Source organism: Nelumbo nucifera, chromosome 4 (genome assembly GCF_055504915.1).
Source record: "Nelumbo nucifera cultivar China Antique chromosome 4, China Antique-T2T, whole genome shotgun sequence".
Lineage (NCBI taxonomy): Eukaryota > Viridiplantae > Streptophyta > Magnoliopsida > Proteales > Nelumbonaceae > Nelumbo > Nelumbo nucifera.
The window spans coordinates 80656470-80668447 of record NC_142652.1 but is presented as its reverse complement, the minus strand read 5'-3'; the positions used below and the strand labels follow the sequence as shown (position 1 = coordinate 80668447).

Sequence of the window (11978 nt, the reverse complement as noted above, 5' to 3'; positions counted from 1 at the left end):
AAGATGGCACAATTGAGTTGTTGCCTCTATCAAAAGGTTTGGACTACTGAATTTCGGTAGTCGTCGTCGATGTTGGGATGCACATGTGAGTAGGTAGGTGTATGGAATGGGGAATGAAAGAAAGTCCCACATTGGAAAGACACAAGAAGTGCAAGGGACTTATATACAAGAGTGGCCCATAACCCAATTGCTTAGGCTTTTGGGTTGTAAGTGGTGCCCATCTCTTGTGTAAAGTCTTACATGCGTGTATGTGTACGAAGCCCCCGGTTTTGGCAACTCCTCATGGTTCGTGACCCCCCTCAAGGCCCAACAAGTGGTATCAAAGCAGGTGCAATGAACAGCTCGGTTCAAATCTCAGTTCCTGTCTTGGATGGGAAAAATTACAATTGATGGAGTGTCTAAATGAGGGTGTTTTTCAATTACCACGAGTTGCTAGATGTTGTGGAGAATGAGGCTGATGATCTTGCAAAAAATGCAACCGATGCACAGAAAAATACCCACCGTGAAAACAAGAAGAAGGATAAGAAGGCACTATATTTCATTCATCAAGGGGTGAATGATGAAGTCTTTGAAAAGATTGTAGGAGCAACCATGTCATAACAAGCCTGGGATACCTTGATGACGTCATACAAAGGTGCAGACAGAGTTAAGAAGGTGAGACTCCAAACTTTGAGACATCAATATGAGCTCCTACAAATGGAGTCTTCTGAGACTATTGCTACTTATATTAGTCGAGTTCTTGCTTTGACAAATCAAATGAAAACATATGGAGAGGAGTACAAAGAGCAAGCCAAAGTGGAGAAGATTTTATGGTCGCTCACTTCCAGATTTGAGCATATCGTGGTGGCGTTAGAAGAAGCACATGATCTGTCTTCGATGACTACCAAAGAATTATCCGACACCTTGCAAGCTCATGAGCAACGCATGAATGAGAAGCAAAATGAGAAGCCAATTGAGCAAGCCCTCCAAGCCCAAGTCTCCATTAAAGGTGAACAAAGTGGTGAAACAAGCCGAAAGCATAGTAGCTCTCGTGGAAGAGGACGAGGATGTGGTGGTCACTACTACAACAATAGAAGTCGTGGTGGCTATAACAACAATTATGAAACAAGAGGTAGTCAGAATAATGACCAAGAGAAATCAGACTCAACCCACCAACAAAACACAAGAGGTCGAGGACGTGGACGTGGTAGAGGAAGGTATGATAAATCCAATGTTGAGTGTTATTCTTGTCATAGACATGGCCATTATTCAAGTTTGTGCAGATATAAGGATAATACTCAGAGGGCTCACTATGTACAAGAAGATGATGATGATGATGATGATGGCGACCATACTCTCTTGATGGTCACTGCAACTAGTGAAACACCAAACTACCACACATGGTTCCTCGACACTAGGTGTACTAATCATATGTGTGACAAAAAGGAGCTATTTGCTGATCTTGATGAGTCATTTCGCACCAAAATCAAATTTGCCGATGATAGTACTATATCAATGATGGGAAAAGGACATATCCTTATCAACTTGAAGAATGGAGATCATAAGTATATTTCTGATGTCTTCTATGTGCCAGGCATGAAGAGTAATTTGCTTAGTGTGGGTCAACTGGCAGAAAAGGGGTATGTTATGAACCTCCATGGCAATCAACTCTCCATTCTTGATAAAAAAAGGTACACTCATTCTCAAGGCCCTTTTGACAAATAATTGTATGTTTCAAGTTGATATTTCCAATGGTGTTTATAATTGTCTCAATGCTATTATAAATGACGAGTCTTGGTTGTGGCACCTTCGCTTTGGGCATTTGAACTTTCGAAGTTTAAAAATGCTTGCTAAAGGAAATATGGTGAAAGGTGTGCCTAGTATTCATCATCCGGAACAATTGTGTGAAGCTTGCACTCTTGGAAAGCATCACAGATTGCCGTTTGCAACAGAACAGTGGCGTGCAACACAACCACTGGAGCTCATTCATTCCAATGTGTGCAGCCCAATGAATATCATGTCCAATGGTAAAAATAAGTACTTCCTAACCTTCATTGGTGATTATTATACTAGAAAAATTTGGGTATACTTTCTGCAAAATAAGTCTGAAGTTTTTTACTATTTTGAGAAGTTCAAGGCACATGTTGAGATAGAAAGTGGCTACTCTATTAAAGCTTTACGAACTGACGGTGGGGGTGAATATATCTCTAATGAATTCAATGAGTATTGTGAAGAACAGGGAATAAAACATGAAGTTATGTTTCCCTACACTCCCCAACATAATGGAGTTGTCGAACGGAAGAACAAGACTATCATGGACATGACGAGGAGCATGCTAAAGGCCAAAGGAATGCCCAATTCATTATGGGGTGAAGTTGTCTCTTGTTCTGTTTATCTTATAAACAGGTCTCCAACAAAGAGTGTCTAGAATATCACACCTGCAGAAGCGTGGAGTGGTTTCAAGCCAAGTGTGAAACATCTCAAGGTGTTCGGCTGCATAGCCTATGCCCATGTTCTAGTGGAGACAAGGACAAAGCTAGATGATCGAGCAGAGAAGGCTATCTTTGTGGGATACAAGTGTGGGGCGTACAAGCTATTCAATCTCGTGACAAAGAAGGTGATTGTTAGCCGAGATGTGACCTTTACTGAAGAAGAGGCTTGGAAATGGGATGTTGATACGCATAAAGACTCCTAGAAGCAAATGCTCAGTATCCTTGAAGAGGACATTGTAGTTCTTGCCACAAATGAAGCCTCATCAAGCTTTGCTTAAGAAAGTTCTATTCCACAAGCTCCAGTAGAATCAAGAAGACAGATGCAACACCAACAATCTGTACCGTTGCAAGATTTTGAGGTAACACCTAATGATGAAGGAGAATTGGTGCATTTTGCTTTCTTTGCAAATAGTGAACATGTGACATTCGAGGAGGCAATCCAAAATCCTAAATGGGTGAATGCTATGAATGAGGAGATCAAAGCAATTGAAAGAAACAATATGTGGGGACTTATTGATATCCCACGAGGTTACAAAGCTATTGATGTGAAGTGGGTTTTCAAGACAAAGATGAAGTCAAATGGCAAGGTGGAAAGACATAAAGCAAGATTGGTAGCTAAGGGGTTTGAGCAGAGACCTGGCTATGATTATTAAGAAGTTTTTTCTCCTGTTGCTCGAATTGAGACTATTAGACTTATAATTGCTTTGGCTGCATAGAATTAGTGGAAAATCCATCAAATGGATGTGAAGTTGGCTTTTCTAAATAGCCCACTTGAAGAAGAGGTTTTTATCAAACAACCACCAGGATTCATGAAGCAGGGAGGTGAAGATAAGGTGTATAGATTGAAGAAAGCTTTGTATGGCCTAAAACAAACATCAAGAGCTTGGAATAGGCGCATTGACTCTTTCTTCCATAAGACCGACTTCAAGAAATGACTGTGAACTAATGGCCTATTTATAATAGGCTAAACCCACCTAAACTCCTATTCTTCTGCCATTACTAACAGAACCTAAAGACTAGGAGTACATGAAAATATCCCATTAAAATAGCTAGAAAGACTCAACTAACTTGACCATGACTTATTCAAATTGTTAAACAAAATAGCAACAGAATCGGGATTACAAGCCAACAGTCGAGGGGTCAAGGAAGCTTAACGTAAGAAGAGAATGGCGGAGATGGAAAATAATGGAGAGAGAAGAAAGATAATGAACGAAGGGGAGAGATAGAGAGGAGCTCAGCAAAGGGAGGCTCACCGCCTCTATGTCGCATCTAATGGAGAAGACAATGAACAACGTTCTCCACAACGATTTTCCGATTAGGGCGAAGATAACGTATTCAGAACTTTTTAACGAGAATGGAGAGAATAAATGTAAAACAAAAGGAGGGAATGAGGAATAAAGCAGGTCGTTGTTGCTTTGAGTTACAGCGGCAATCTGGAAGAAAGAGGGGTGAATCGAGAAGAAGATCAAAGAAGAAAAAAAGAGGGAGGAAGAAGGAGAGATTGGTCGGGGGAACAATCTAGCCGAAGGTGGAGAGAGTTATAGACGCTGCTCTACTAATGGTTCGAGTGGGAAAGGAGATGAATAGTGCCCCCCTTCCAGACCATCCTCTTTCTTCTTAGGGAGAAAATGAAGGGGTCGGTGTCTTTTAAATGGCGCCAGGGGTGTTTTGTAATTTTTAGGAAATTAGAGGGTATTTTGGTAATTTTTGACAAGTTGAGTTAAATTGGGTCCAAAGGTTGAACCGGGTTCTTGGTTCAATGGTGGGTGGTTTTGGGTAAAAAATGTGGAGGGTTGAGATGGATTTGACCACAAAGAGTGGGTTTGTGTGGAGGGGCTAACAGGATTAACTGAAATAGAATCTTTTTGGATGAAAGGGTTAATGAGGGTATTTTTGGTTGAAATTTTGTAAGGTGGGGTTTTCGAACATTCTAAGTTGATTGGTAGGGTTGGATTGGTCCGACCGGGCCCAGATTGGGAAGATCTGGAAAGGGTTCAATTTGGTTAATCTAAGGGCTCAAAATGGAATCTTTATGTGATGAAGGGAAAATAAAGGCGGTTTTGGGTGAAATTTCTCAAAGTAGGGTTTTTGGGTAGTTTGAGATGATTGGTAAAATCAGATTGAGCCAACTGGGCCTGGATCAGGCAGATTTGTAATATGGTCAATCTAGAACCTTGAAATGGAATCTTTATGCGATCGAAGGGTAAACAAAGGTATTTTGGGTTAAGATTTTACAGGTGGGTATTTGATGGTATGTAGGATCTGATGATGTGGTTTGATCTGTATTTGGGGGGTCAAGGTCATAGGAATTTGGGTTAACGGGATGCTGGAACGAAATCTTTGTTTGATGGATAAGTAAACGGGGGATCTAGGGTTGAAACTTTACGAGCAGGTGCTTTGATGTGTCTGAAGTTTATGATGTTGTTTGACCGGTTCGGATGTATCAAGATGTAGTGGTTGAGGCGTAAATGGGGCTTGATCAGGGTCATTGGATCGGTATCGGGTAGGTTTAACGGTGGATCTAAGGGCTCTTGGGGTGACATTCGGGATTTTTGGGTGTTTCGGAGATATCAGGAGTGTCTGATTGGGTGTTTGAGGTAAATTGGAGGTTCAGGCAACGAATTGAGAAAAAATCGGGTGTTGACAATACTATTCTGGCTCCTTAGGGGAATTGGAATTCGTTTCTTGAATGGTGGGCATCTTTGGATGACATTTCTCGTCATCTGAAGATTCCTTTTGCAAAAGAAAGAATAACTATCTTGTTGTGGCAAATTTGGAAAAATCAAAATAACAAAACTTTCAATAACAAGGCAATTCCTCTTCCAGTCATTATTGATAGAGCTAAAAACTCCTTTTTGGAAGCCAATGCAATTTATGATAGTGATTCAATGATGGTTCCAAAAAAGATGGTCATCCCTATCAATTGGGTTAAGCCAAAAGTGGATGTAATCAAAATAAACTCTAATGCTTCTTGCATAAACAATAGATGCACTTTTGCTTGTGTGGCCAGAAACCACTTTGGCCAGATTTTGGATTTCAAAGCCTATGATATAGGAACCTCGACTATCAATCTTGCTTAAGCATGGGCGACTTGGGAAACTCACAATCTCTCTCAATTTCAATGGATAATCCATTATCATTGAAGGTGATTCAAAGGTGATTCAAAGCTTGTTATTAACTGTCTAAAGAACTAGGTGAACCCTCTATGGAGACTGAAAAGGAGTATAAACACACATTTCGAGAAGGGAACCGAATTGCTGATTGGCTTGCTAATTATGCTCATTCAAATTTTAATTATGTTTCTTATTTACCTTTCTATTCAAAGTGTCTTTCTTGTCCTGACATTTGGGGATGGGCTACCCCCGTTGTGTGTAGCTCCTTTTTTTATCCTGGTTTAAAAAATGTAAATGAATTTAGTCGGGCCAGTCTCAGGTAAGGATTAGGTTGGGGCCAATCCAATAAAATATAAAAAAAAAAGTTTGAAGATTTGGGCCTGGAAAACAAAAAATCCAGTGTAAAATTGTGGGCTGGATCGACGTTGAAGCAGTCTAACAAGCAGATTAACATTTCTAATGCCCGTTTTCCTCACGGCGAATGCTATCCATACGGATTGGTCAGGTTGTATTTTCGCACGGTATGATTGAGAGCCCTGCGTCGTTGTAGATTCACGGTGTTCAACGCTACGGTCTGCACCGATCCGTGTTTCAAACATCTCTCTTTTGCCCTCTCGCATTCGTCCCTTAACCCTAGATAAGCCTTACACTATAAAAGGATATCTACCACTGGTGTTATTTTCTTTTGTTTCCCGGCAGCAGGTTGAGCGTCAGGCACACACACGATGGTGTCATTGAAACTGCAGAAGCGGCTCTCTGCTAGCGTTCTCAAATGCGGGAGAGGGAAGGTCTGGCTTGACCCTAATGAGGTCAATGAAATCTCCATGGCCAACTCCAGTACGATCCTCCCTCCTTCTGTATTGCTCTTTGATTCCCTTTTGTTTTCTTCATTTTTGTTTATCTAAACCGTATGGAAAGGATGAACTTGATTGAGACCTATATTTCTCTTGGGATGGTTTTAATCGTTTATTATGATATTGCTTCAATGGTCTAAATCGGCCCTCCTGTTTTCCTTTTATTCATGTAGTTCATTATTTTTTTGTTCCAATTGTATCGAGATCCCATGCTGTCTTACAGAGTTTCTTACCCTTTTGTCTGTCCTTTTTTTACAAGTGCTACAGTATGAATCAGTGTTTCTGTTAGGTAAGGGCAAATAAAACTGTTTTAGATGCGTTGTTTTGTTGACAAAAGTATGGTTGGGGTTTTGTGTTACATCTTATCAACAGTTTTTATATAGTTAAACATCATATGATGTTGTTACATGAGCTAACCATAACTCCCTACTCACGAAAAAGGTTATCAATGGCACCTGGTTTTGATCTTCCTCGTTATTATTTTGCTTTTCGTTTCAACCGAGAACTGTAGCTCAAAGCCTCAAGTTTTATAGGTAAACGTTTTAATGGATAAGCTGTCAAGATTTCAGGCTTAGGCTGCTATTATCACCTGTTAAAAACCAGATAGATTATAATTTTTGTTTTTTATCTCGAGCATTCTCCGCTTTTTGTTGGGGTATTGGCCCTTTTCTTTGATTACGATGCCCATGGTGTTCCATTTAAATGGGAGACTAGCTCTTACATTTAATCGTAGTTTTCAAGGAAGCAAGGCCAAGCTAGGCGACAGGGGGTGCCTTGCTGCTTAGACCGTGTATTTATTTTGGAATAAAAACCAGTGACTCCCTAGGTTCCATAGTAAGCAGCAATCATCTTTCACTTGTTATTGTCCATAATCTTCATAAAAATGTAAAAGCTTCATTTAAAGAACAGCATAGAAAATCAACATATTCATGAAAAATGGAAAAATGAAAAGGAATTTAAAAAAAATTGAGGGGTTGAGTCCTAATTTGTTGTCCTAAGAAAATAAGAAAAGAAAGGATGATAGAAAGTAATCAATATGTGTTGATTGGACAAAATTATGAGTTCTTGTTTATGAGTCTAGGTCTTGAAGTCTTCAAAGTTCAAGATAGCATGTTGATTGAACATTACAACTAAGAAAATAATAAAACGAAACTAGTATTTTAACCCACAAACTGGACAATTTAGTTTCATAGTCTCTATTTAAAAAATTAAAAATATAAAAGTACATAAGATTACTATGTACAAAATGCCTTGGCAATCAAGCACGGCAACCCTCCATGGGCTCCTTGTTGGGTAGGTGGTGCCTTTTCTTTTGATATGTAATTGCGTAGGTGGACATCAAGGTTCGTAGTTATCACCTTGACATCTATGTATTCAATTTATTTGTTCAGTGTCCTCTATAGGATCTTTCTAATCGTTGTGTGAAGTTTGTTGTATTAACTATTGTTGTCCTTCAGGTTCACCAACAGTTATTGTTAATGTCAGTGATTTTTCTTAATCATAATTTGGAGCATTATATTGTGAATTTTTGAAGAAATTGTTAACTGGAGAATCTCTAGATTTCAAGTAATTTATTGGCATGAAGTAAGAAAGATATGGCCGATTGTAGTGAATGAACATTTTCTGTTATTGATAAAAAAAAATGAACATTTTCTGTTTTCTACCAATGGGCAATTTAGAGACATCACTGGCAACTTAAAAATGATCAATTTAAAAACAAGGAAAATAATCATGAAAACTTGGATGAAGGTTAAAATTCAGTCAGACTTGTGTGTGCCTTGAGAAATATTAGTTGTAGCCCCCTTGCCTAAATAAAATAAAATAAAAAGAAAATAAATAGAAAAAAGAAGCCAATAATCAAATATTTGTAGGTATATGGTATGCTGAGATCATCATCATCTAAGCCTTGTCCCAACTATATGAGGTTAGCTGCGGGAATCCTGTTTTGCCATTCTGTTCTGTTTAGTGCCATATCTATTGTTAAATTATGAGTGCTTAAATCATTTCTTACTACTTACTACCTCAACCAGGCCTTTTTTTTTAATCTGCCCACAACCCTTCTAGTCCCTTCAACATGCAATAGATTGGTTCTTCTTATGTGGTCTGTAGATGGTCTTCTATGCATATGATCAAATCGTCTTAGTTTACTTTCTCTTACCTATTGAAGCTACTTATTTTTTTTATTCACTTCATTGTATGCAATTTGCTAGGATCAAATATATTTTTATAATAGTTGTGGCAAAGTTTATGTATAAGTGTCTTTAATCCTCTGTGGCCGATAAAAAATGTATGTAATCCTGTGCGAGGTCTAACACATACAGAAATAAGATGACATCTCCAATGGCATACAGTCTCTGCAATTTCTTAGTTTACTCCATTTTTTCTTGTTAAATTAATCCCTTGATAGATTCTTTTGTTTTCTACTGGAAATTCTCAGCCTGATTTTCTGTGATTGTTATCTGCAGGGCAAAATATTAGAAAGCTAGTGAAGGATGGTTTTATCATCAGGAAGCCAACCAAGATCCACTCTCGATCTCGTGCCCGCCGAATGAAGGAGGCCAAGAGAAAGGGACGTCACTCTGGATATGGTATTGATGATCAAGACTTGTCATTTTCTCTTGAAAGATTAGTATACTTGCATAAAAAATTATTTATTTTCCTTTTTTTTTAGAGAAATGTATAACATAATTTGGTCTTTATATTAATCTCTATTGAAGGTTTATTACTATTCAGACAAGTCACCCATTATATTAGGCAACAAAAAAGTATAAAAAAGTCTCAATCTATATCTGATGGGTGTTTAATTTCTTTTGTTGAAGTGGTCAGTTAACTTTTTATCTACATTTCATTAATTGAGTCAGATAGCTATTTACTTGACCCCATTCTTTACAATACATTGTAGTCCAGTTGTAATTTGGGTGAATGGTTTTCTAAAATGTTCAAGGTAAACGCAAGGGTACTAGGGAGGCAAGGCTTCCTACAAAGATTCTCTGGATGAGGAGGATGCGTGTGCTAAGGCGGTTGCTCCGTAAGTATAGGGAATCAAAGAAGATTGACAAACACATGTATCATGATATGTACATGAAGGTGAAAGGTAATGTCTTCAAGAACAAGCGTGTGTTGATGGAGAGCATCCACAAATCAAAGACTGAGAAAGCAAGAGAGAAGACTCTGTCTGACCAATTTGAGGCTAAGCGGGCTAAGAACAAGGCAAGCAGGGAAAGAAAGATTGCCAGGAGGGAGGAGCGTTTGGCTCAGGTAAGAAGCCTTTGCAAATTTTAGATAGCTGTCTTGGGTAAGAGGGTAAGATTTCTTCTATTATTTATATTTACGCTTGTTCCAACTTTGTAACTACTATACTATATTTGTTGGAATAAGGAAAAAACATTCTCACTAAGTGTCATAGATTAAGATCTTCAATAAGTACTTTTTTGCTAGAAAAACCATCAGGATCTGCTTTCTGAATTTGTCATGTTCGCTCAACTTATGCAGGGACCTACAGAGCGAGCCCCACCTGCACCTCAGGCAACTGAGTAAGCAAATCTTAGGCTTTATATTTTTTCTAATTATATATAACAGGTCAAAGCGAGGATAGGTTCCGACTTCTTATTAATGTCTGTCTTATGTAGGGGAAACAAGAAGGCGAAGAAATGAGACACTTGGATTAGTTAACCTATTTATCTTTTGCTATGTAGAAGTTTTATTTTATATTTTAGCATTAGAGAAGTTTTGGCACTTACGCCATTTCCTTTTTGGCTTTTGTTACCTTATGTTTGTACTTCCGAGAATTGAAACATGAAATCCATTTCTGATTTTTGTGATGCTGCTCTTCCCATCTAGTCATTTATGTTATTATGGTAAATGGATGAACTATTTGTTGAATTGTGCTTACAAGCAATCATGTTCAGTAAATTTGGCCGTCTTTGCCAAGCAACCAAATAACGGAGGGTGATGTGCAGTAAGCCAGTAAATTATGCATGGGTCTTAACAAAATAACCGAGGTCGATGTATAATAGAAACTGATACAAGTTGAAGCAATGGAGATGTGCAGGTGTCAATTGGACTGGATTTGGTCCAATCTGATCCAGTTCAATCCGAGTCCATTACAAATGGACCAGGTCCAATCCAATTCAGTGAATATTTTGGACCATTATAGACTGCACCTATTCAATGTTCCGACTGTCTAATCTGTTCAAGTTTGTTTTAATTTAGATTGGTTTCAACCCAAACCCAATACGTTGTCACCTATATTCCTATCTTATATCAATGGACTGGATATTGGCTTGATCCACCAGGTCCAGTCCAATTTAATAAATATTTTGGATTAGATTGGTCTAATCCAATGTCTTGTTGGTCCATTCAAATTGATTGGTCCATTGACATCCTTATCTGTTCAAATTGACCGGTCCATTGACACCCTTACGAGGATGCACCTTACGGTTTTAAAAAACGGAGCACACACTGCAGCCCCCCCTTATAAATTGCATCCTGCCCGTGGATTTGGTATCAATCCACGATCAGGATTCACCCCACCTGTACGGTGGGGTTAAGAACTCTGAGGTGGGCTGAACAGTTATTATCCCTTTAAAAAATACCTTTTAAAGGGATCCCAACTTTTTAACTTTCATCTAATCCAAATTGTTTAGATGGTCACTCGTCACCCCAAAATATCAAGGATTCCAGGGTGCAGTGGAATGTCACCTAGAACCTAGTTACATAGAATGAAACCCATATAACTCCGTAGTATCGCTAATGGGCCTAACATGCACACTTCTCAGTGCACACCCGAGTCTACTCTACTGTCCATCAAGAAAGTGTTACAGATTTAAGCAATGAAAGTTTATTATGTATAGATAGGATCATAGGATAACAACTTAGCAAATAGTGACTAGGATTCGCCCTTGACAATGGCAGTCTGCATCTCTCAATTTTTTTTTTTTTTCATTTGGGTTCTCTGTTCTTGCCTTCTATAGGGGCAATGCTAGTTGATATTGTCAAAGGAGAATTCCTTTCTCTATTTGTTAAGGTGCTCTACGATACATAATAGAGAAACTTTCATTGCTTCAACCTGGAACAATCTTTTTGGTAGGCAGTAGAGCGGACTTGGTTTGGTTGGGCACTGAGAATGGTGCGTGCTATATCCCCAGTGATACGATGGAAACAAACGGGTTTGATACTGTGCAACAGGTTGCAATTCGTTTAGACGTTTAGTGAAATTAGGGTCCGTCTGGTTTGTAGTTAAAGTTGGCTATGATTTTAATAGAACGGATTGGTGAGGTAGCCTATCCCATATATTTAGGTCATTACTCATTGGTGATGATGGTAATGATGGATTGATGGTTTACAGTTGAAATTGGAATCAGAATGACTTGTTCTCATAGCTTGTTAAGTTTAGACAAGAATCTGAATTCGTAATCAATTGGCAATGGGAGGTTGTAATTTCACTAAAAATTGTAATGGGTTCTGATTCCTCCCACGCAAATGGTAGAACCTGGAATTGGCCATTTTGATTATGATTCTAGACTCTTATTCATGTGAAC

At 38.7% G+C, this 11978-nt stretch overlaps 2 protein-coding genes across 2 annotated transcripts; both read left to right on the top strand.

The window, feature by feature from the left end:
• Positions 1-618: 618 nt before the first annotated feature.
• LOC104606252 (uncharacterized) lies at positions 619-1704 on the top strand. Its single transcript, XM_010271347.1, has one exon. It carries the CDS (start codon positions 619-621, stop codon positions 1702-1704), a length of 1086 nt encoding a protein of 361 aa, XP_010269649.1.
• A 4531-nt stretch (positions 1705-6235) lies between these two features.
• LOC104606217 (large ribosomal subunit protein eL19y-like) lies at positions 6236-10259 on the top strand. The gene is made up of 5 exons (XM_010271314.3): positions 6236-6421; positions 8904-9026; positions 9383-9696; positions 9931-9971; positions 10068-10259. Exons 1-5 carry the CDS (start codon positions 6310-6312, stop codon positions 10090-10092), a joined length of 615 nt encoding a protein of 204 aa, XP_010269616.1. The 5' UTR covers positions 6236-6309; the 3' UTR covers positions 10093-10259.
• The last annotated feature ends 1719 nt before the right edge of the window (positions 10260-11978 follow it).